The sequence below is a fragment of the Boleophthalmus pectinirostris genome, unplaced genomic scaffold, assembly GCF_026225935.1.
Source record: "Boleophthalmus pectinirostris isolate CB_2022bp ecotype Guang Dong unplaced genomic scaffold, ASM2622593v1 HiC_scaffold_3, whole genome shotgun sequence".
NCBI lineage: Eukaryota > Metazoa > Chordata > Actinopteri > Gobiiformes > Gobiidae > Boleophthalmus > Boleophthalmus pectinirostris.
This window is the reverse complement of record NW_026571299.1, coordinates 28,273,963-28,299,583: the sequence shown is the minus strand read 5'-3', so window position 1 is coordinate 28,299,583 and position 25,621 is coordinate 28,273,963. Positions and strand designations below refer to the sequence as shown.

At 36.6% G+C, this 25,621-nt stretch overlaps 2 protein-coding genes across 5 annotated transcripts in view; both read left to right on the top strand.

Moving 5' to 3' along the window:
• The first annotated feature begins 1,106 nt into the window (after positions 1–1,106).
• vamp3 (vesicle-associated membrane protein 3 (cellubrevin)) lies at positions 1,107–14,908 on the top strand. The gene is made up of 5 exons (XM_020933881.2): positions 1,107–1,262; positions 5,547–5,625; positions 9,412–9,570; positions 12,853–12,904; positions 13,096–14,908. Coding segments are annotated over exons 1-5 (309 nt in total). The 5' UTR covers positions 1,107–1,260; the 3' UTR covers positions 13,113–14,908.
• A 1,362-nt stretch (positions 14,909–16,270) lies between these two features.
• Positions 16,271–25,621, top strand: part of per3 (period circadian clock 3) — a 33,707-nt gene continuing 24,356 nt past the window's right edge. For 2 of the 4 annotated variants that reach the window (XM_055160897.1, XM_055160895.1), the window contains exons 1-4: positions 16,271–16,428; positions 23,361–23,704; positions 24,670–24,824; positions 25,420–25,538. In XM_055160897.1, the coding sequence (XP_055016872.1) occupies positions 23,469–23,704; positions 24,670–24,824; positions 25,420–25,538 (510 nt within the window). In that variant the 5' untranslated portion in view covers positions 16,271–16,428; positions 23,361–23,468. Of the gene's footprint in view, positions 16,429–23,360; positions 23,705–24,666; positions 24,825–25,419; positions 25,539–25,621 lie in introns of all 4 variants that reach the window. The other 2 variants (XM_055160896.1, XM_055160894.1) reach the window with 1 other exon arrangement.

Below are 25,621 nucleotides of genomic sequence, written 5' to 3'. Positions count from 1 at the left end.
AAAGTGCATGTAAGAATAGATTTGCTGTTTTCTATTTTCTGTTTGTTAACCTTTATTATTCCCACAGCAACAGATTTGTGTAGGCCTATATAGTTATTTTTAGTTTTTATGTAGTGAGACAGGAGATAGTTGTAAAGGAAACATTATGAACAACAGCACCCATTTGTGTGTACTTGCAGCATGTTGAGCTTGGAGCTGTGGATGGATCTGGGATGTGAAGGCAGAAGCTGACCACAGACAATTAAGAAGAGAAGAAAATTTTGCCTCCTAGAACAACAATTCTAGTATATGTTTTATCAAATCCTTTAAAAATAATTATTATATTTATCCAGTACAACTACTGCATTATTTATTACCATCAGCTAACATAACACAGTTAGCACATAGAATGAAAGACTTTTTATGTGGATTTAGTGCTATTACTATCTCATTATTTAAGTGGTCAAACATTACTATGTTCATATGTATGTATGTATGTCTTTTTATGTGTTTTTACACAATTACACATTTCATTCAAGTATATAAACAGTGTATTAACAGGTGATTACCATATGTGCCCAATAATGTGGGACAAATAAAGGTGTTCTTATGTTATATTTGTCAGGAATAAAATTTATGTTATTTGAGGGAAACAAGCTACAAATTGGCTGCTATGTCACTTGCTGTTGACACTTTTGTACATTTAGTAAGTGGGAAAAATAGTGCCCATTCGAAGACGGCCTTGTTTTGTGACATCATAGATGTACACTGACCTCTAGCGGCGGTACCCAGGGTTACAGTAATTAATTAATATAAAATGTTGATAAATAGATACACATATTAAAACATAATTTAACAAACAGCAAAATGAACAGATTTTTTTGTTTGTTTTGTATTTTGATATCTCAAGAACAGAATACTAACAACAGTACTTTCAATAGTCAGTACAAGAGGTTCTATGGTGCCTTTGTAACACATAGGAACCTGCACTTGTACTCGCCGCTAAATTTAATATTATTTCACGAGTGATAATTCAGACTCCTACAGTTACATTGTGAGATATATAAGAATACGGATATATAATTTATAGTGTTATTTAAAGGACACTGTTACTCACTAGAACAACATTTTAAAATCATAAAACGGGTTTTGAATTGCCTGCAAGTGTTTGAATTTCCAACATCCTTGAAGCCGGCGCCGACAGCCTTTTACCTCAGCTTTAGCATTAGCTCTGTCAACGAACATTAGAGTTGCGTCGTCTGCTAGAAAAAATATTCCACAATGTAAGTATATGTTTCATTGCAAGTACTTTATGTAGGCAGGGTATGTTTTCATAAATGCAAGGTCGTATGCGTTAGTTTCTGCGTAGTTTCATTGCACTAAATCTGGAAAAAAGCAACGCCCCAAACTTTACATTCAACAAGTGCTAGTTAGCGTTCATAGCGTAAAGGCTAAAGCTAAGCTAAAAGTTATATTTTTAGATTTTCACGCAATCGGTTGTCTGCCAATGTAGTCAATACAGATGACTCTGAAGGTGTGTACAAGTTAAACATAATGTCATGTCATATTTTCTTTAATATTCAAAATAGTTCAATAGTCGGAAACTTCGGCTAAGGCTAGTTGGTTAGCATCTTATCTAGCCCCATTTACTCTTTGATTTACTAGCTTCCTCTACAAAAGGCGTTTATTAGGTCATGATCTTATTAGCTTTTGATCTGAAATAGTCGTGTAATGTCCTAATAAGCTATTTTTTAGAACTTTGATTCATTGTGGTGAAGCTTGTTCTAGTTAGACGCTTAAAACAGGAAACGGTCAATGGAAAACTGACTCAACTAAGTTAGCGGTGTAGTTGTTTCACGTTATATTCTCAAATAGTGATTCTGATTACTCATATAGTAGCTCTCAGACCATATTTATTCATTTGATCATTTCATTTATTATTTAAAGACAAAATGTGTAGTATAATCATTACATTTTAACAGGGATGATGCATTAGGCGTAAAGTCACATTTAACGTTACGCCACGTTACCTTGTGATTTTATGATTAAACCCAATTACTATTATAATAGTTTTGTTGACATTTCTAATTCATTGTATCCTTTTTCCCTACGTATTTTCTAATGGTCTTGACTGAGGTCACACCACCACAATCAGACAACTTCTGTAATGTTATAATGTTATTGTCGGGACCGAGACATTTATTAACAGTAAAATTAGTAAAATCGGTTCTAAAATTGATCTCGCATACATTTTTATACCATCGGATAAATTTAAAGTCTCTGCTACTGATATCACTGACTGTGGTTATGTGTTTACAATCGTCTTTAAAAAGTAGAACATATTGTATTATAGTCCAGATAAATAGAAATCCTTTTTTAATTATTTATTTATTTATTTATTTATTAATTTACAAATGTTAAAATTAGAATTTTTGTAAACTTTGCCACAGCTTAAAATGTGAAGGATAAAGATAAATTAATGCTACAGCAGCAGGACTGGTATTGGAAATTATATTCATAATGAAAAAAAGTATTAATATTAGTAAGTAGTAGTAGTGTCTTGAATTACAATGTTCTACTTTTACTTTACTACTGTGCAATGAATCACTACTGTGAAAAGAATGTATAACCTGTATTTAACTGTATTACATAAACCAAACCAAATGTGTTTTAAATGACATGTCTCCTGTCATCCTGTAGATGATCAGTTTTCATGGCCTGATTTCTCCTCCACACATTCTCACGTCACGCATTCTCATGTGCTTTTTTTTTTTATTATTCTTTCATACTCGGGCAGTGTACACTTATTTGTAACAGATGTAGATAATAAAACTACAAAACAAAAGAAAAGATAAAAAGTAAATCTTTTGTTTTATAAAAAAAAAAATAAATAAATAAAAAAAATAAAAATAGAAGGGCAGCATTCTCCGTTGCTTTTGCTGCACAAATGTACAGGAAACAGGAAACAGGGGTGTGTGCTTTTGGACCTTAGGAGGGTCTCGGGATCTGAAGGAGGTGGAGGTGAATGTTGAAGCACTTCCTCAGTCTAAACAAATCCAGGAGGAATGTCGTGAGATTCTTTAGCAGAGGAGAAATATTAGCACGGACTCAAAGAGCTAATGCAGGGATCATGTGATCTCAGAGAGGGGGTAGAGGTGGGATTTGTAGTAGATCTCATAAAAATGGGCAAAGTATGATTTCATTAGTTTAAAACAGTCAAACTAGTCTAAAAAATCATTGTGTTTATGAGTCATAATTGAAATAATGGTTATCTGATACCATTATTATGCTGTCACAAGATAACCTGTAGAGGAAGTATACAGGACTGAAGAAGAAAAGTCTTTTGGTTAATCTATTTTTTTAAATGCATGTTTAATCATGCATTTTATGAAACTGCATCCTTCCTCTGTTTAATACAGGAATCTGCCTAATCTGTACAGCATTGGCATTTATTAAGGGTGGGCAAAATACATAAATGCCACACGATTATGGATCCATGATGTTGGATCCTAGACAAGATGAGATTTAGACTTTGCAAAATGTTATATACGTGTGCAATCCCTCAGTCACCCAGGTTGCTAGAACCTAAATGTTGCTCAGTGCTCACACATTATTTTCCGTTATACAACATTAAATACCAATTATTTAAAAATGCGTACTTCAAGACTTTTTAAACACAAGCACTATTCATATAAATGTTGAGCAGTTACTAAATCTTCTTTATTGCATAATTTTGTGAAATGAGACATGGCATTGCTAAATGTCCTGTTATGATCCAACCTAAATCTTTAAACTCCTTGCTCCATACATCTGAGTTATGAAGAAGGCTAAGTGTGATTACTCAAACCTTTTCATATGAAACTAAATATAACTATGCATTGTTCTGAGAAATCAGGCAAAAATTATTTTTTTTTCCTGATTAATTTACCACATTGTTCAATTAAACACCAATAAATATGACTTTCAATCTTAATTTTATGAAGAAAAACTTGAGTCAGTGCTATGTAACACATAAATAGTTAAAATGCTCTTAATCCCTGAGGACTGGCTGTTTGGCTTGCTAAGTAAAACTCCTTAAACTGATTATTTGAAACAACAGAATCTCATTTTCATTCTAAATTTGTTGAATTGCACCTCCTGAACTTCAAATGTGTTTGATAAGACAATATTATAATAGACTCTTAAAAAGTAAAATTGGCATCATCAAATTAAATACATCAATCAACAAAACATGTGTAACTGTAAAAGTTTTTCTCTTAAAGTTTCAGTTTTCCTTCTTGCTTACTTTATGTGGTTCTGGATTGCATTTCTCTCAAAACCTGGACATAGGTCTTAGTTAAGTCCAGCCCTTTTCTATGAGGCCCATGATACGACAGCAGCTGTTCAAATACTGGGTGGAGTGAGCTTTTTGTTGTTGGCAGCAGCTCTTTGTAATAAGTTCTCTTTATGAACTTATTACAAATGCTCTAATGACTGGTCCTAAATGGTGTTTGCATCATTGTTATTGTTTTGTTTTCAGACAGAACAATGTGCCAGTGTCCCTCTCTTGAATGTGAACAGGAGCGCTGACTAGAGAATAGGACAAAAGAAAATTTCCCTTTTGCTCTTTCCAGTTTTATTATTGTGCTATTAAAAACAAGTGGCTTTCAATTAGGGCTAGGAATCACAGGGTAACTCACAAGTTGATACAATACACAATACGATATGATATTATCACGATATGGTGATAAATGTGGTAATTAATATATTAAAGAACAAAATACATTAACAACAGTATTTCTTTGCAAAGCCACTACCTGCTCAGAGTTCATATGAAATACTGTACACCCCTTTCAATCATTTAAACAATGAATATGTATTGCATAAACAAGTTTCCTTTCTCTAAACAGTAAACAAGCTACAAAACTGTAAAAAGGTGCTATAGTTATATCAGTACTGCAGCCCACAATTTCAATACTGTATCACTACATTTATTATGCTGAGTTATCTTAATATTTTTGCACGCCATTACCTTCAATGTCCTCAACATGAACAATACAGACTTCTAATCAGTGTCACTTCACATGAAAATAGTCCGATTTAAAAACATTTTAAAAACATTTTAAAAGTCTGAACTCTGCTTCAAACCACATGCTTTTACTGACAGAGAACTGTAGACCACTCCATTAAAAATTTGATTAACCGACCAGCCAGAAAGGCTGATTTCAAACTCAATAAGATAATGATAAAAGGGCGAATTAGGGATTTTTCTGACAAACTTTGTGATTGTGATTAAATTTATGATAGGATTCTGTTCAACGTTCACATTTTTCAAGAATTTGCAAGAAGACTGAACTGATGAACAATTACAATCATTGTGGTACTTTACCGCCTTTCTGATTTGTCGTCCGTTCAAATTGTCCATTGTCCATATAGATTTTGATATGATATTAATTATTAATTGAGCAGCTCTAGGGGGAATTAATAGTTATGGAGGAATGTTAAATTTGTTCAATTTCTTTCTCGACCCCTCTATTCTGTGTTTCACATGTTTGATATTTCTGATGCTTTCTCGTGGTCTCCCTCAGGTCTGCTCCAGCTCCAGAAAACCCTGCTGCAGCGTCCAGCAACAGACGCCTCCAGCAGACACAGGCCCAGGTTGACGAGGTGAGTCACAGTGCACTGATTTAGGGATGCATGATCTGGTACTGGTATCGAATATCAGCACTGATCCTGAAAAAAATGCTGACTTGAATATCAGCTTCCAAATATCTGTTCAGCCCATATTCCGATTGGTCATAGAAATCAATGTGATAAGACTATTTGTTTTTACTGGTCTGGTTCTGCAGCTGAGAGACTAATAAGAACTACATAACACATTTGGATGAGTTGTGTCTGTTATCATTATAAAGGAAATAAAAGCTGTTTTCGGTGGTATCGATTGTTATCAAGTATTGGCAGAATCAAAATCTGTATTAGAACCGAAAAGGATGGTGATCGGTGCATCCCATACTCACACATTATAATGTTTTTACTGTGGACCTAAAATTGTAATTATAATGAAATATGTCATAATTTAAGCTTAATGTAATTCCTTTTCACACCAAATGCCACCAAAACTATATCTGGATTCAAATAGGTATTTTTGAATAACCACTTTTCCAGCAGATGGCATGTTGTCACCAATTATAGTATTTCTTTTGTGTGCAAAGGGTGCCATCAGTATTTGCTAAATTATAATCACATGAACCTGCAAATTCCGAGGATGTTAGACTGTAGTCCTGTAGATGGCATTGTTGAGCTGTAGTGAAAACGTTTTGAAGAATGACATTTGAACTAAAGCAATAAACACTGAATTACAGTTTTTAACACTAGATTAATAGATTTTTTTTAAGTACAAAGTTTACAATTACAAATACATTGTTTTATTTTTTTGTCAATGATATAATATTCAAATTTTGCATATCTTCAAAACACCATTTGCAGTATTATCAACTTGATGTCCAACTATAACTCAATTTCCTTTGTGTATTTTGAGTATATAGCGCACCTAGACTGAGAACCTTTGGTATTGTCCAGCTCAAATGTGCCCCTATATGAACTCACTTCCCATAGCATAAACAGGCAGTTTGTCCTCACTGACCCTGTGTCCTAGAACATTTCTTCGTGCCCATCCCCCTCTACTCACATACCCCTCTCGATCTGTCGCTCTGAGGCTGAAAACCTGTTGTGAAGTCTTGTTATTTGACATGAGGACTTTGTTATGTTATGTTATGTCTCATGCAGGTTTGTGTTGTCACAATACTATTTCAAATTGATTTCACTACCAAGGAAAAGATACTCGGTACCCATTTTGATTCATCAATGATTATAATAAATAACAAATTTTATAGAAAACTGTTTTTCTTGGCAGTTCCAAGGTAGTTCAACGGACTTATTACTAAGTAATCAGTGTAAACAATAGGCCCTAGGGTGTGTTAGTTTCAGTGTAGTTTTCCTAGGGGTGGTTGTAATGAAAAGCACCACGTTTTGTGTAAACTTTGGATTAATAAGGTAAATAAATAAAATTAATTCACACTTCACTGTGATTAGTTAATTCCAGCTGTCACTCGCTCAGAGCCTTTCAGAGCCTTGTTTTGAGCAAATGGTTGCATTAAAGAGTCATAGGGAATCAGCATATAAAAAAAAAAGATCGCCACTGAGATCATAATTACATTTTTATCGTCATATCTCCCAACCCTTCAGATGGATATAAGGCAGGGACTCTCCAAGCCCTCTCAAGTAGCTTGCTATATTTGATGAGTGGCCAAACATATTTACTCAAAAAATGTTATAATATTGGAAAGATAATCCAAAGCGGACCAAAAATATCACCAGATACCATATTACGCCGAAAGGTAGTGGTGAACTTGAAAGTTACCACTACATGCATCACAAGGTGCAACAGGATGTTTTGTAGACCAACTAATAATAAAGGATTAATCAAACGTGTGATTGAAACACTACTCCAGGTTTTGTTTTTGAAGAGGTAACAACATTATAACATGACTTGCAGTGCTCAAGAGTGAATTTCACATAACAAAAGACCTTTTAAGATTAAGGACCACAGTAGCTTAGTAGTAGCAATAAGCATAGTAGTCAGAACTTTGTTAATGTTTATACAACTATTTATTAATGTTTTATTCTGTATAAATGTGTTTAAATATTTAGTCATTAACGTTTGTTTTGTTTGACCTGTTGCAATCCAAATGCACTCTTGTTAGTCTTGGTTTAGTTCTGGTAAAGTCCTGTTTTTGGCCTAGTTTTTGTAGTTGAGTATCCCTCCCTACACTCTGAGATCACTCTTGCATAACAGCATCGGCATTACAGTAATATGTCCACCATCAATACTTAAACTCCTACACCCTTCTTTCTCTCCTCTCCTCTCCACTCCTCTTTCCCTCACCCCTTCTCTCTCTCTCTCTCTCTCTGTCTCTCTCTCTGTCTCTCTCTCTCTGTCTCTCTCTCTCTGTCTCTCTCTCTGTCTCTCTCTCTCTCTCTCTCTCTCTCTGTCTCCCCCTCTCTCTGTCTCCCCATTCTTGTTGTTGGCCTAATCCTGTACTTACACGGCTCAGCTTCAATACAAATGTTGCCTACTTTTCTATTACACACATAGCCCCACCCACTGAGGGACTTTAACCTGAATGGAGCATTCCGATTTGCCGAGAGAGCTTTATGTAATCTCTATGGTTATGCAATGAAGGCATGAACCAAACGACCAAATGAGAGCGCGCGAGAGGGAGAGCTAGAGAGAGAGAGCTAGAGAGAGAGAGCTAGAGAGAGAGAGAGAGAGAGCTAGAGAGAGAGAGCTAGAGAGAGAGAGCTAGAGAGAGAGAGCTAGAGAGAGAGAGAGAGAGAGAGAGAGAGAGAGAGAGAGAGAGAGAGAGAGAGAGAGAGAGAGAGAGAGAGAGAGAGAGGGAGGGAGAGGAAAAAAAAGGGGAGGGAGAGAGTGTTAGTAGATCAGTGGAACATGTAGGGCATCACTGAAAAGGCTACTGGGCGACAACGTGACTGCTGGAGAATGTTTTATGAATCATTTTAGATTTATGTTTATATTTTTTGAATATTTTTATCAAATAATTTTATATTCTAATTAAACCAACTAACTGTCAAGATTCTCCCATTGAAAATAAAGTTTTGTTTTAAACTTGCCTGACATTGTTGCAGTTTGGTCGAGAATGACAACAGTGGAACAAGGCAACAGATCCAACTTTTGTTAAATCGTGTTAAGAGAAAATCAGGCAATTGCCTCCATAAATGTACAGAGCACTTCACTTCGCACGTTTTTCCAAAACAAAATAAACTGTGTCCGAATGTCCATATTATTCTCTACTTACGGCACTTTAGGAGTCACGCCATTTTTAGTGGTGTTTGAATGTCCAGTTGATGAAAAAGTAGTGCACTCAAAATTTCCCACAATGTACCTTGAAAAGTAGTGGATATCTGTGGTCACTAGATTGTCAATATAGACCACAATTCTTTGCAAGCCAGAAAAACAACAGCGACATATATTTAACTGGACACAAAATGACTGAAGCAGATAGAAGTGCTGGTTTATTGCCCTGTTGATTTTGATTATGAAAATAACACTCTTAAATATGTAGTTGTGTGAAGGTGCTAGCAGTTGCCGCTTTCCTTAGCATGAGGTGTTAAAAAGACAGGTCATTTGCACATCTCAGATAAAAAAGCAAATTATCCAGTCCTCTGGGATTGGTTTGAACCACTGGTTAACCGGGCAATCACTACAGTGGGAGCTGGGTCAGATGGTTTCTCTGGAGTTTGTGAAAACAAATATGACAAGAATTCATCTTGATGCCTAGTTCAGCATTAAATGACAGCTACACTGAGATATCCCTGCAGATAGGGCTTGTGTTTAATGCAGTGTGTATGTCTAACCTGCTCCTCTTGTTTCAGGTGGTGGATATAATGCGTGTGAATGTGGATAAGGTTTTGGAGCGAGATCAAAAGCTGTCGGAGCTGGACGACCGAGCGGACGCACTTCAGGCCGGAGCGTCACAGTTTGAGACCAGCGCCGCCAAACTCAAGAGGAAGTACTGGTGGAAGAACTGCAAGGTCAGTGCATTTAAACTCCAGCAATAATGACAGTGAGTACAAATGAATGATATATATCGGTTTTAATATAGGTATCATCTGAATGAAAAACTAAATATGCTAATATTTTGTCTTGTATCTGTATGCCCATGTGTCATTCCCTGTTTGTCCTCCATGCATCAGATTTGTCTTTTTGATGAGACTAATGAGTAAAAATGTAAATAGAAGAGCAATTGCGCTAAAAATATGGAAAATAATTTAATATCTTGGATAAATATGTTTTTGTTTATAGTTAATTTATTTCTATTTAATCTATATAGTACAAAAATATATTAAAAAATACTTTTATTTGCCTTGTCATGGCTTTAAAAAGATAAATATCGTATCTGCAATGATCATTTATTGGTCATATTAAGCAACTGTCAAGTATTGGTATCAGTGGGGAAAAAAATCCATATCAGATATCAATAATGAGTGTCCTAGGATTAAATGACACAAGATAGGCTACCAGTCTGTGGCCTCTGGGCAACACATGTGGTTAATAGTTATTTGAACAGTCTAGTCATGGGTTTTAGCTTCATGTCGTATGTATAAATTGTAATTGGACATTGCTAATCCACTAGCTGCCGTATTTCAAATAGGAAGTGATTATGGGCGTGCTTCCTGCTCCACTGACTTCAATTCACTTTGTCTCTCTCCATAAAAAGGTCCTTATTTTGTTCTTGAAATGTTCGTATTAACCCGCTCTACATGATCCTCGTGGTTTTATTTCATTATTTTGTCCGTAAATTACTTTTTAGAACTTACTGGAACTCTGCTTCAAATTATAAGAGACGGAGACACAGAGAATTGGGCAGCATTAAAAAAAAATCTGGTATTGAATATCAGCATTAAGTAAAGATATCAGTTGATACAAGTCAGCTATGCTCCAAGCTTCTGCCTCCTGCCTCACTTTCCTTACTCGTGGCTAATGAGTTTTTCATGTTCATTTTTGAGGAGCTTAGAAGGGACAGTTTTCCGAGGGCGGTGCTCTTTCACTCTCATATGCTTTTGTCGGTTGCTGAGGAAACACTAACCATCTGTTTGTAACTCAATATTTTCAGCAGAAACTATTTCAGAAGTTGCTTATAGTAGTTTTTCCAAGCTTAATGTTCTTTTGGTAAAACATCTTGCAAGTAATTTAGAGAAATGCAGACAACGGACAGGCCTTCATTTGGTTTGAGAATTTGTAAAAAGCCTTTATTTTATGAGGGCAGTTTGTACTTCAATCAGTCACCCCTGATGTGAAAATCATGCAGATTCCAGAATTCCCATTTCTCAAATTTGAGCAAACAACTTGATGCTGTGTTCATGAAAAAGCGATTTGCCCAACGCCAGATGAGAGCAGCAAAGCATCCAGACTTTATAGCATTCTACAAGGCCATATTTTAATAGACATAAGGGAAGCTAAAATTAATACTGTTATATTATGCTATTTTGTGATCAAAGTTATACTGTTGTTTCTTTCTTAAAACACAATTTTCTCACAATTTTTTAACATAGACTCTGCATATTTAGGCTGAGTTCTTCTCTCTAACACAAAACACTTTGTTCTACCATCCCTACTGGACAAGACATACAGCTTCATTGCATTACAGACAACAGAGCGTTTTGAGCTTTGGGGATGTAGACAGACTCATAATTAAGTGTACTCAAACATGTGTGAATTAAGCAAAACACAACTAAAGTTACATTATAACATGGCTTAAAGTAAATTTTGCATAATATCTGCCCTTGTAAAATGTATTTTTATTGTTGTTGTAATGCAGTGAGTTCTTGGATCTACTCTGTAATAGAAATGTTCAGGTTCAACATTTGTGTCTATACTTTCTGGATATTTCATGCCAAAGCACAATGTAATTAAATAGGAAAAAACTGCCTCTTGATTTGTCTGGCAGTATGACATCATCACGTTTTAGAATGAAAAACACTTGTTTGGGGATGGTTTTAGATGAACATTTTGTAAAATGTGTTTGGGCATCTTGGATCACACTTATAACTCCTAACATAACAATGCTAACACAGTTGTTTTAAAAGGCCAGTATCAGGCTAATTTCAGATTTTAATGTTTCGTCATCACAAACAGACCTGGAGTTGTTATTTTTTTTAATGTTTAACCCACAAACCCCTCATATTTGGGCTGAGTTCTTCTCTCAAATATAAAACACTCCACATTACCACATGACATGACAAGGTGGAACAGAATGCTCTACTGTGTTTTTAAGCTCCATACCAGAGTCCTGCACGGGTCCATTTTTGGAGACCTGCACCGACCTTGCACCCACCAGTGCAGTACAGCACCACACCTGCCCGTTAACCCGTGATTATATCAAAGTTAAATCCGCACCCACCAGGACCCGTTAACATTCCACTCATTAACCTCTGGGTCAGCGCATTATTCTGACAGCCCAATAGTCCAAAACTAAACCAGGCCTGGACCTATGCTGTGTTATTAGCGGATTATAAATATATACACGCCACAACCGCCAAGCCAATCGACTGAACCTGGACTGAACCTGGACTGAACCTGGACTGAACCTGGACTGAACCTGGACTGAACCTGGACTAAACCTGGACTAAACCAGGACTAAACCAGGACTAAACCAGGACTAAACCAGGACTAAACCAGGACTAAACCAGGACTAAACCAGGACTAAACCAGGAGTGCAGCCGCCGAGCCAGTCACCACCTCTGATGGGTTTTATGTAATAAATATACTTGAGTTACTCTCTCAGCCTGGTGTGCCATCGTTCCGGGAAAAGACTGGGAAATGGCACTTGTTTCCAGGGCAACAATCCTCCCGGGCGCGTGTTAAGTATTTTTCTCCCATTTGTCGTTCATTGGATTCACCTGACCCGCCTGTGTGTTATCACTACCCACCTGTAAAATTCCAGAACGTTTAAGACTGCCCGTTTCAGCAACTATTTGTTGGTACCCGACCCGGTGCAGGACTCTCCTCCATACACCTTCACTAGAATCATTTGGGTAACTTCAGCCGTGGAATTGCCAATCTCTACTGAACAAAAGGTCAAAGGTTGAACACTACCTTTTCATGACATCACAAGGTGGAACAAAGCATTTTGAGCATTGGAGATGTAGACAGACTAATAATAAAGGGTTGCTCAAACCTGTGTAAATGAAACGAAACACAACTTCAGGTGTGTTTTTGAGGAGATAACAACATTAAAACATGGCTTAAAAGCTAAATTTGCATATTAATATCTAATTTTTATTTTTATTTCTATTTTTTTTTTTCCTTGACAGATGTGGGCCATCCTGATAGTTGTAATTCTGATCATCGTCATCATCATTATCAGTGAGTATATTTGATATGACTTGAGTTTTTCTTTACATTTTATATCATAATTGGCATGCTATTACTTAAAATTATAACTGGTTTAGAACCAGGTACAAACATTTAAACAAAAATGCATGTGCTCTACTGTACGTCATTATTAATTCCAGCCAGGCTTCTGATCGTTTTTAATTTCCTTTTTTGTTTTTCAGTCTATAATTACACATAAACTCCACCAGGATGCTAACGACAAGTTGGGAGTCAAAATTCATCATTGGACACATGATCACTGCCCAGCCCCCATTTCCTCTATGGGGTCTTCATTTCCTTTAATTTGAGATTGCTTTGTGTACAACCATTTTCATATTGACTAAACATTTAATCCTAAATGTATAACCAAAGAACATTTTGAATTTCTAGGTAATCATTTTATTTTAAAACTATATCTAAATAAACAGTTTACGCTAAGCAATATTTTCATGTACACAATGCAGTTTCAATACTAGGAATGCCTAATTGTAAATTCTCATAATATTTTTCTTTGCATATTAAATATTTGCCTTAAATATGTTCAGTAGTTAAAGAGAAGTGCCTTGGGTGAAATGCTGTTTTCAAACAAAAATTGTGCATAAAAAATAATTTTCTTAAGTGCCAATTTTAACAAAAACTGGCACAAATTCAGGTTTATTTCATTGCAATTTTTAAAGTTTGTTGCTATGGAGAGGTTATTGCTTTGCCTGGAATGTTCCACAATATCCTTCTTTCATTTTTATTTTTATTACAAAGAATAGCATGACTTCTTACTGTGACTTGGCCTAATGGTGTCTTTATGGATATAGTTTAATGCTATGCTGTGGAACATTCTACGGAAAGCAGTAACCTCTCCATGTCGACAAGCAGGTGATGGACCTTCCACCTTAAAAGTTACATAGTGCCACTTTAAAAATTATTGTAGACAAAATGTGCCTTTTATGTGTTTGGATTTGTTAACAATGATATGAGTTTTATTATCAGAACTGTAAAGCTGTCTTTGCATTTGAATTGGAAGTGCCTACAAAATTCCTGTGAAGTGCCATAAATTACAAATAGTAAAAATCTTAACATATTTCACCATTGTTTATATCATTAATAGCTTTGCCTTAATCACAATTGGGCATACAGAAAACCTTTGTATACCAGTCTTGCATTGTTCTTCACTCCACCTCCTGCCCAAGGAACATGCCAATGACCCTTCCTTCAGCCCCAAAACTAAACTGTACTATTTTTTTTCCCCCACTTTAAGCTTTTATCCATTATCTATTATCTATCCTTACCCAAAGCTGAAAACACCAAGCACATTCTTATTTCAGTTTCCAAAGTGCCTCTTAACTCATTGTTTTAGCCTCATCTGAACTGCCTCACTCCTTGATGCACCAGCAGAAGCTAATTTCTTGCTCTCTGCTAGAACCATTTTGTTTTACATGCTCAGAAATCAGGGCTGAATTACTTTTACTTGTTTTTGCATACACACATTCATTTGAAATGTAAAACATGAAATTCCAATCCAAATGCCAGAGTAAAATCTATACTATAAAACAATTTAGAGACTGCTTATATGGATTAACAGCAGAATTGTGCTCAGTGCTTCTTGTATTTTTATTTCTAAGTTTAGAATGATTAAACTAATGAGTACTGATAGTAGTTCTAGTAGTAATATATTGTGTAGTTTTGCATGTTTGCTGCTTTGCTTTCCGGATGTACAGAACGTATGTGAGTAATGACAGTGCCTCAAACACTGGATGATTTCTGTTTCTTCCAAAAATAATGAAGTATGTTTTTGGTTTTTAACTTTGTATAATTTTAACCATTGCTTAATATTGTTTGTCAGTGTTTTTGCCATACACACGAGTTGAATTTTACTTTATAATATCTTAGAATTAAAAGTTATTGTAAGTCTATGGTCTTCTCACTGGTAAAATTGCATTTGGCTAAAATGCAATTTAATTCTTACAGTCTTTTGGTTCAATAAATAAATCTTTTCACTCAGTGTGTGTGTTTTTATGTAGTTAAGCCCACTGTAGCGGTGGTAGTAACAAAGGTAATGTAATAGTCTCCAGGGTCTTTTCCCAGTGGGACATGCCTGGAACACCTCCCCAGGGAGCCAGGTGTTCAGGAGACTTCCAGAGCAAATTCAGAGCCACCTCAATTGGTTCCTGTCCACATGGGGGAGCATTGGCTCTATTCCGAGCTCCTCTTGGAGCCCTCTTGGAACCTTGCCATGCTTTTGTTGTGTTTGCAGCTATTTGGACTCCAGCCAAAGACACATTTCTGTAACAATAAGCCAATTCTAATTCTGTCTTGTCAATTAAACTTGTCTTCTTGTCCACTCAAAACGTGTCAAAAACATTTTGATTAAGATGTCTTAATCTTTTAGGATTTCATCTCACGATCCGGATAATAAAAAGCAACGCTGTGCAGTTTTTCATGCACAAGTTGCTCGCTGTCTGTGCACCACCGGGACAGCCCCCTGCAGATAGCGGCTCCCGGCTCATCTGTGGCCGACGTGAGGTAACATCGACTGGACTGGGATGAGTCAGAAGCTGCGCAGTCTTCACACGGAGCGGGTTTTAAGTTCTGTGTAGTCTCACTAAAACCTAGGCATTTCGTCCGAGTGGGAGTGGTTCAACCAGTAGGTCGCTGAATTTGATGAATTAAAATAAATAAAATAGCTAAATAATAAAATCCAAGATGATATGTTTAAGGACAGGTTTAGAAATAAAGTTTAGATTAGTTTGTTTGTATTAATTGTAAGTTAACTACTCTTTAAAACAGGCAGTTATTCTTCTTTGCCTCATTTAAACTAATTTAAAGTAAGTAATTTAAAATTGTAATTTCCCCTTTTGTTTGCATTATGGCTTTTTATTGGCTGCAGAATCGGAAATGAATTACTTTTACCGCTCTTTAATCAAAGCATTATGTAAATCATGCAATCTAACATAAATATAAAAGATAAGAGACCCCATCAATGGTGCTATAATGTTGCAACCACTCAATGCATTAAAGTAAGGCAAACAACAGAATTGAAAAGAAAAAAAAAAGGTGAGATGATGATTTCTAAAATATGTTCAAAACGAGCTAAATAATGTATAATGGGGCTTTTAATACATTCCTATTTTTAATCGCACTTTTTTTTCTCTATATATTTAGCCCAAATGCCCCTCCCCGGTTGAAATGCCTGGGTTTTGGACTGCCCCATGTGTTGTGGCTGTGTTGTGTAACATGTAAATCCACGTGAGCCACTGACCGCACCGCCGTGCCAAACCCCACCCACTCACACCTTTTCCGCAAATCACAGCCCTTCTTTGAGTGACGTCAGACCAATCAGCGTGCAGCGGGAGTGTCAATCATATGGCGGTCTCACGTTGCATGAATGTGTCCTACGCGTAGGAATTGGTGATTTTAGCGACGTGGCTACTGACTTTATCGCATTTAATTGCAAATCTGACATCGTTCGGATACGTGTAAAGTTTGGGAATTGTTGCGGACACACCTGCGCTGTTTAAAAGGTAAATCGCGCTTTGATTATTGGTGTTTTTTGTCGTTCTTGACTAGCTATTTCGAGCTTGTTGGCTAGCTAACTATACCTCGCCCAGTCAATGTATGCACTTGAATAAATGCAACTTATTTCCATCTAATCTCAAGTATTGTAGCATGCTTTGTGACACTTTTAGCCTGATCGGTAGCTGGACTTTTAAATATTTTTTGTTCATTTAGTTAGCACGCGGAGTTGTAGGCTAGTATGCATGGTTATGGTTGCTAGTGTTAGCTTACTACATAACATGTCAGAAGTGAAGGGACTTTCTACAACAAGGGAGAGAACTTAACTTATTTGTTACGTATTGTATTTATTGTCGATTCCCACTTAATAAAACCATTGTATTTGTGAAATCGGGAACAGTCTGTACTTTTTTTTGTTGTTGTTGTTACAGGTATTTTTAAATCTGGTGTGTGTATTTTCACGTTCACGGGTTGAGTGACTGCGAAATTTCGGGTTTAATTTGGTCGATTGTTTTGCTTAAATGCCTATTGTTTAACCAAGACTGTGTTATATAAACGCTTTAAGACGCATATTAGTTTCATAGTTGTTTGTTTAGATTATGCAAGTGTGAGAAAATGCCTTCTCCTTATCTGTGTGCATTGCTTTGTGCGTAGTCGTAAACTCAACTAGTTTCTGTGAGTACGCATGCCGCCATTTGTTTATTAACCTTTTTAAGGCTTTTTATGACCAAAACTCAGTCAATGCATATGAAACTAACTTGACTTATCATTCTTTTTCACTTATAGTAGCGTATTTATCTGTCTACATTTCTTATCTTTAGGTTCCTTCTATTATTGAACACATTGCGAAAGAAAGGACTCACTTTGTCCTCATCTGACCCCATGCTTGTTATTTTACCACATATTACTTTTTTGTGTGTGTGTCAGTCTGCAATCCAGTGTTTGAGGTCATCCAAACCATACATTTAGCTATGACATATTTACAGTCACCTAGTGGTTTATATCACTGGAGTGAACTTGTTGTTGTTGTTGTTGTTGTTTTAACTAGTTTTCTGGAATAGCTGGGTCTTGGATGATATCACAACATTCCTTTGGCCAACTGATCAGGTTCAGCACCTTTTCCCTTTTGAAATTTCTAATGAAAATACTGTGAAATCAATTGAGAAATCAGTATGGAAATCTGGCCCTTCTCCCCCAGAATTTAAATTGTATTGTATTATAGATATTTTTTTATTTTTATTATTTTGGCAGAGAGCCCAATGAGAGTACTAGACCTTTTCATGGCTGCCCAGACTATAGAGACAGAATGGTATTAACTGTACAAGACCATTTCAAAACATAAAAAATGGGTGCGACTATACATGTCACACCTGCACCTGTTTATGGGAAGATGACCTCATCACATCGTTCCACAATCTGTAAACTACCAATTAATTCATTCTTTAATTACTTGGCTGCAGAACTACTTTATGCAAGTCATTAACAAATACATCCAGTATACATTATTCATTTTACTACTAATTAACCATGCAGAGTGTTTTTGTTTGTTTACATTGCATTGTATTCTCTAGCATGTTATGCATCCTATTCAGATACAGATTTTGTTGTAGTTTTTTTCTGTTTTAGTTTGCTCTGTTTATTGAACTTTATCACATTTTTAGGAGACCATGTTTTGGTCTATAATAGTGTTATTCATCATGATACAAAGATTTTAAACTATTCAAAAGAAAAGGCTCGATACGCTCTACTCTACTCTCTAAGGACGGACGATAGAATGTAATTTTCAGCACAAAGTCATAGTTACCATGCGGTGTACTGGTGTTGATAAAGTTAAAAATTACACTCATACTGTCAAAGTTTGTAATGTTTATGGATTTTTTTTCAATATCTATACCTGCTAAATTGAGTATTTTAAAGATTAATTTAGGTATCTATATTTAGTAGTTTAGTCATTACAATATATTTTTCATAATTATCCAAACCGCACATCGGCCTAGATTATCCAAAATGGTTATTACACAACTACATAAACTTACATTTTTATTTTCCTGTTTAACTAGTTCACACTGTTCACTAGCAGTTGGACCAATCCTATGCATTCCTTATGTGCTAAGGGAGCATTGCCCTTGAAGCCTATAGAAGCGGCTGGTTACATTGGGTTATTGAGTTCACTGTGAATGGGGGAAGGGATACGTTACCATCACATGAACGTTAGGCTTGTTGCTGTCACTATTCCTGCTACATACGTGCCTGGGTATTTGCTTCTCCCAGAATAAAGGAATATGGGCTAAGGAGCTATTATTATTGTTGCTTCACTTTTGGTATGTATTTTGGTCCATCTGTAATGTATGTAATGTGCAGTAGTTGTATAATCTGGTAGTGGTTGCTTGAGGATATGGTCTGTTTTTTTTTTTTTTTATTGCAATTGGTTGACCAGTATGTAATAGTATAGGCGGTTGTAGAAGTAATTGTAGTAATACGTGTTTTTTGGTGCAGATTGGTGAATCTATTTTTTCTTTTCAATGTTTGTTTTTTTCAGATAGGACATAATGTTTTTGTTTTTTTTTCTTCAATGTTGGCATGGACTTAGTGGTGGTGGTTGTTGTTGGAGTGGTAGTAGTGGTAAAATGGAGGATCTAATTTCAGTTTTGGTGTCTATTTGGATAATGGAATTGTTTTGTCTTGCATTGTAAGCATTATGTAGTAGTAACTGGTAATTGTGGTTCCTTTACTCACACGCAGAGTTATGAGTATTTTGACCCGATTTGCCCTCTTAAAGCGCAGTCGCAGCAGCAGTAGTTGTAGTTGTAGTAAGCAATTACAGTGGTGAGAAGACATGCATGTGGAAACATGCTATGTTGAAGTATTATTTTTTTAATAGAATTATGACAATGACTTTAACATGAAGTAAATAAATGCATTTGTTTTTAAGAACTATTCACATGTTACCATTTCAATTCTTGGCTTCTGAAGACTTGTGATATATTTAGGCCCACCTCTTCTGAACAAAAACAGTCCAAATTTGCAGAAATGTGGAAATGGCAAACAGGATTGAAACTTTGTTGTTTTTCTCCATTTTAATTAGCAAAAATGGGGAAACACATTTATTCATCAGGGAAATGAATTTGACAGCTTCTAGTCTGAACTCTATGCTCTTTAATTCTCTCTATAGCTCCATCTCAGGCACCTCCCCCAAGCAGAAACCTGCATGGAAAAAAAGGTTATACTGGAATGAATTTTATGTATAGTGAGTGTGCTGGAGTTATATACTTACGTGTGACTGTTGCAGTTCTTTTCCCTGTCCTGTATTTATCTGACATCAACCTCCGGCCGCGGGCTCCGGCTGCGGGCTCCGGCTGCGGGCTCCGGCTGCGGGCTCCGCTGCGGCTGCGGGCTCCGGCTGCGGGCTCCGGCTGCGGGCTCCGGCGCGGGCTCCGGCTGCGGGCTCCGGCTGCGGGCTCCGGCTGCGGCTCCCGCGGGCGATTAATCGCACGAACTCATACGATTAATCGCGATTTTAAAAAATTATTTTTGCCCAGCCCTACTTTTTATTAACCCATGCTGCATCCGGCGTCAATGGGTTAATGGAAACACTTGTTGTTTGACGTTGGACATGCTTCACACATCACACATTACCCTGCAAACATATGTTTCATTAGAATTGCTGGTGCACAATATAAGCTGCAGAATATGACCTGAACATGTGAGAAGGGATGACTGGTGGATATCAAGAGTCATTCAGACTAAAGCTAATTACTTTGTTAGATATTTTCTTTCACTAATAAACCGACCACAGATTGGTTCAAGGTGTAAGCTCAGTGACTGAAAAGGGATGTATTTCAAAGAGCCCCCATACCAGTGTGTGATACTAACATTTCAAACTTGATTTTGGTACTGAGACTCTGTATTGAATATTGATTCTGATGCCATGTTGATAATAAAAAAATAAAAAAAAGCACAATTCACACAATAGAATGTGTGATTTTCACCATTAGATCATAGTGTTTTTTTTTTTATATTACATCTGTTCTGTATATATATGTTTTTATTTTACTGCCAGAACTAAATAAATCAAAATCACATTATACTTGTTCTGATAGAGCTCATGATCCGCTTAAAGCTATTCAGGAAAGGTCCATTTGTGTCCTGTGAATGTGACTTTTTAGTATTAGTTTTAGTATCAATTAGAATCTGATTTTTGATCCTTTTGACAACCCCAGTCTGACCATATCCAAACTCAGTGTAACGTCCGGTGCTCTACATGTGGGAAAAAGTACAAAATGGTGTAATTTGATTACAGATGCACTGTAACTTTTCTGGCAGAGGGTCAGCCACATGCTCGTATCCACAAAGATGTTTAATGTATTTCTTATTCTGTAAAGCACTTTGAATTACTTTGTGTACGAATTGTGCTATACAAATAAACTTGCCTTGCCTTGCCTGTTGTTTTGCCTTTAATGTTCTACAGTATGGCAATAAATGAATCTGTCTCCCTGAAGACAGAGTGCACCACACCAGGCCAAATAGGGCATTGGGATTTTGGTTTTCTGACAAGTGTTGAGATTTATGTTTTCTGTTCAAACTTATCGTAAATTTTATTTATTTTTTTTGTAATTTCTTCTATCAACTGACAAACTATCCGTTTGCATATTATATCAAATGAATGTTAGTCCATATCCAAACTACAGGGTTAGCATTTTTTATGCAGTATAAAAGGGGTTATTGTCTGTGGTATTATGGTACTTAAATTGGAGCATTTGCTAATCGCATCCATTCATATTTCATATTAGATTGCAATGTATCTTGTAGCCCTTAAGCCAATTTACAGGCCAGATCTGTGGAGAGATAAGAATGGCCTTATGTTATGCTTAATAGTTGCTTCTCGAGAACACATTGGAATATTCATCCATCTGTGGAGATCGGGTCCAGTCTGTTCTTTTGAGGTTCAGTGTTAGCCTATTGACTTTATACTGAAATCGCCAAATGCTTCACTCAGGTCTTGTTATGTAATAAGTCTGCTGCACCAGTCACAGAGCAGAGGATGCTCAACGCTGCCAGAACTAGAGATGGATTATTAAAATATTGAGAATGTTGTGAAATTGCTTGAAAATATGCAACATTTGTTTATAGTGAAGTGCTATTAGTTGACTCATTATTTTGTTTATTTACTGAACGGCACAAGGGTGTGAGTTCAATAAGCACATTTTTACCTATGAATGCACTTTGCTAGTACTTTTCTATATTTCAGTAGTTTCTGCATGAACTCCCTGCAGTTGTAGGTGTGTGAGTGCAGTTTGGATGTACCTGGTTACTTTATAGTTTTGAGAGATTTTGCCATGCCCCTTTTTTAGTCGACTAATTAAAGATAAGACATGTCCTGTCGATCAGTCAGCCAACAGTTTGCTCAGTTACAGCCCTACTGCAAAAAGAGTCGATTTTAAAAAATGGCAAATAAAATAAGGCTACAGGGTAGGGCTGTCGTGTCCATGCGGAGTGGAGCTCTATGCCGGTCCTTTTGCCTGCGGTCACCTGATGGTCTACGCAGGCGCACCTTAACCCAGGACTAACCCAGGACTAACCCAGGACTAACCCAGGACTAACCCAGGACTAACCCAGGACTAACCCAGGTACGGGCAGTGATGGGTGGAATGTTAACGGGTCCGGGCGGGTCTCTAAAAAATGGACCCGTGCAGGACTCTGGGTCGGGTCACTTTGGTCAAGTGCGGTGATCGCGCTGGGCCTCTTAGTACCGCAGTGATTCATTTTTGCGGTTATCGTGACAGCCCTACTACAGGGTAATATTTGTGCACTTTTTGGGGGTAATTTTACTGTCAATTTTAGGGGTGCAACGATATCCAAGTCTCACGATACGATATCAGTGGTATGAACCTCACGGTACAATATTTATTGCGATATCGTAGGAAAGCTCATGAATTGGTGGAGAGGCTCACGATTTGGAATGTAATATCCAAATGTCTCTGTATGACATTTTCTTGATATACATCTCACGGTACGATATTTATTGAGATATTTTTTGGAGCCTAATAAAGCTGTTAATATGCTACTTTTTCTTCTTAAAATGCCTTGACTTAAGACTTAATCCAAAGAACTATTATCTTATAACTGTTATTTCTTCTTGTAATCTACATTGAAATGGAGCAAAGGATCATGGTCTATGTAGTTCCCTCTGTCTTTTTTTTTAGCTATTGCTGCACTGTAAATCTTAATTTAAGCAAAGAGACTTGTAGTTTGATATATTGTCATGGACCACGATATTATTGTGAGAACTTTGATGATACAATATCACAATATTTCGGTTATTGTTACATCCCTTGTCACTTTATAAATGTGTGATACTTAAGCACATTTCTGTAGGACTGATGTATTTTTGAATATAACGATAACAATACTGAGGCAATACAAGAGATTAATTTGTTAATATAACCCATCTTTGGAAAGTAGGCAGTATGTTCGCAGAGTACTGGCTAATGCGTTCTTGGCCTCCTTTTTACTGCAATTAGTACACAATGGAATTTTTTCATCAAGACAATGCTAACAACTAGCATGCTAACAGTGCATCTGCCTTTACTTTACTGTAGTACATTTTAATATTTAACATAAGGCTGAACGATCGGGGAAAGATGTTTGATTGCAATTTTTTAGATTTGATTTTACGATTTTTATATTTTAACAATAAGATTCTGTTTTAAACTTGACATTTTACACATTTTCAGAAGAATTGACAAACTAATACTAATGTTTGTACAAATCTCAACTACAGAGTTAGTGGTTTTATGAAGAATAAAACAGGATATATTGTTAGTGGGGGAGATTATGGTACTTCAAAAATGGCAACTTTTGTGATTTGCTAATGCATACAGTTATACTATGGCGATTCATCTTGAAGCCCTCATTTAACTTTTTTTCTTTCTGTTTCCAGGTCCCCCTCAGCCCCCCTCCTTATAATGGCACGGCTGTACTGGTGGCTGCTGAACATATGAAGACCAAAACCCACTTCTCAGTCATTACCTAAAAAAATAAAAAGATCATGTGTGACCAGAGCGCAGAAATGGCGAGCGGGGACGGAGGGCTGGACGGGGAAGATCCGAATATCACCGGAGAGAAGAGTGGGTCACCCAGGCAACAGCAAGAACAGGAAGAGAATACGGCAAATGGAGGAGATGATGAGGAAATGACCAGCGGATCACATGACCTCTCTTCTTCGGCCAATCATAGTCCAGGAAGCATGACTGGGTCAACTTCAGCATCAACGTCAACAAAGAGGTGAGTGTTCTGATTTACATTGGCGCCCCTAGTGAAATCTAAAACGATTAACTTTGTGCTGTAGTTTTCGAGACGCAAGACACGACTAAGCAGTTTTCAAGCAAGTGATGAATAGACTAAAGAAAGAAGAAAAACTAAGGAGCATTAATGAGTGTGAGAACTGAACTCGAGGGGCAGATCTTTTACTTCCCATTTTGGAGCCCATCCTCCTGACTAGGGATGTAAAAATATCAAATTTTAGTTCAAAGCAGGAAAAAACTGAGGCACTCAAAAAGTACAAAATAATTAAAAGGCTTTAATACCACATGACAGATAAAGTTAAAATCACGCCAACACATTTCAGCCCTTCGGCCTTCATCAGGTCAAAATTTTAATGATATGATTATTTTCACAATACAGAAGATATTTTAACATAAATGTGTAATAGCTAAATTGTGTAGTCAAGTTCAAAAATTTTCACAGGATTTTTCTTCATGTGCACAATCTGGCTCAAGCTCTTATCCTATCCCGAATGAAATTTTTCATTACAATTCTGGTATATAATGACATTGACAGATAAAAAATATGCATATCTTGGAATTGAAATTATTTATATTTATTTAAAATAATTTATTTGTTGTTCAGTTATATTGTGACTTATACAATCACAATCATTGATTCACCAAATAATCTTGACGTCCTGGCAGTTAGACATATTATTTTCCACATCACTTAAACCTCACTGTTATTGCTGTTGTCATGAACGATTTAACACAGCTATTATAAACACTGTGTTAACAATAACCTTGTTAAATATTTTTGGGCTAAAACTTCTGGGCAAATATGAGCAAATAAAGTTGTAACACCTAGCATATGCAGTTTAAGTTTGTCAAGAAGAGACTGTATTAGAACTGTAACATTGTGTAACACATGGTGTATTTTATGGTTCTTCTGACTCTGTCCTCCACTCCTCTGTCCTTCAGCAGCAGTGAGGCGGCCGGGCGAGGGCAGGCACACAGGGAGGTGATGATCACTGTGGCTGAGATGAAGAAGAGACTTCCTTCTGACAAACGCAGCCGCAGTAAAGCTTCCACTGTGGAGGCTCTGCACTATGCCCTCAACTGTGTCAAACAAGTACAAGGTACTACTCACTTACATGCACAAAAACTCACCATTATCAGACTTCTGACTAAATTGTAAAATTATTAAAATGACATTCAAACCACACAATCTGTGTAATTGGAGAGCCCATGATCAGAAAATCACATTCCGCACATCTAGTATTTTCAAGATTTCAAACTGTGAACAATTAAAACGCAACACTCAATTAACACCACTAAGAGTTTAAATAACCACTAAGGTATTCAGAGTGCCACTAGATGTAATCCTGGAAATTTATCAGGTCTGATTTGTGGATGAACATGGTCTAAATTTAGATGAAACCATAATAAGCTAGTTCTAAATAAAGGACTAAAACATGACTATATTTGCTTACTGATTTATTCAAACTGCAGATATCCCCCATGTCACCAGAGTGTAACTTCAAGCATTAATTACCCACTTTTGCTTGCACCTGAAATCCAAGGATGAGTCCATTCAATTCAGTGACAATGACATTTTCCATACACACCTGTACAGTCTAAAGTTCTACAACATTAGTACTTTAATACATAGACTATCATCTACTTAAATATGTGAGTTACTTCATCACAAAGTATCATCTTTTATTTCTCTAGCCAACAGTGAATACTACAAGCTGCTGATGCGTAATGGTCAAGACGAGAGGCAAACAGCCACAGTGTGTACTCTGGAGGAGCTGGAGAGAGTCACTTCTGAACACACTCTAAAGAACACGGTACAGAACCAACTAAAATCAAGTCTACATAAGCTCAGCTTTTACTGTTTACATTTAGTCTGCTATTATACTGTACTAATGTT

Coding starts and splice junctions, on each gene's coding strand:
- vamp3 (XM_020933881.2), top strand. Junction 5,626..9,411: donor CACAGGCCCAGGTTGACGAG/GTGAGTCACAGT, acceptor CTCTTGTTTCAG/GTGGTGGATATAATGCGTGT. Junction 9,571..12,852: donor ACTGGTGGAAGAACTGCAAG/GTCAGTGCATTT, acceptor TTTCCTTGACAG/ATGTGGGCCATCCTGATAGT.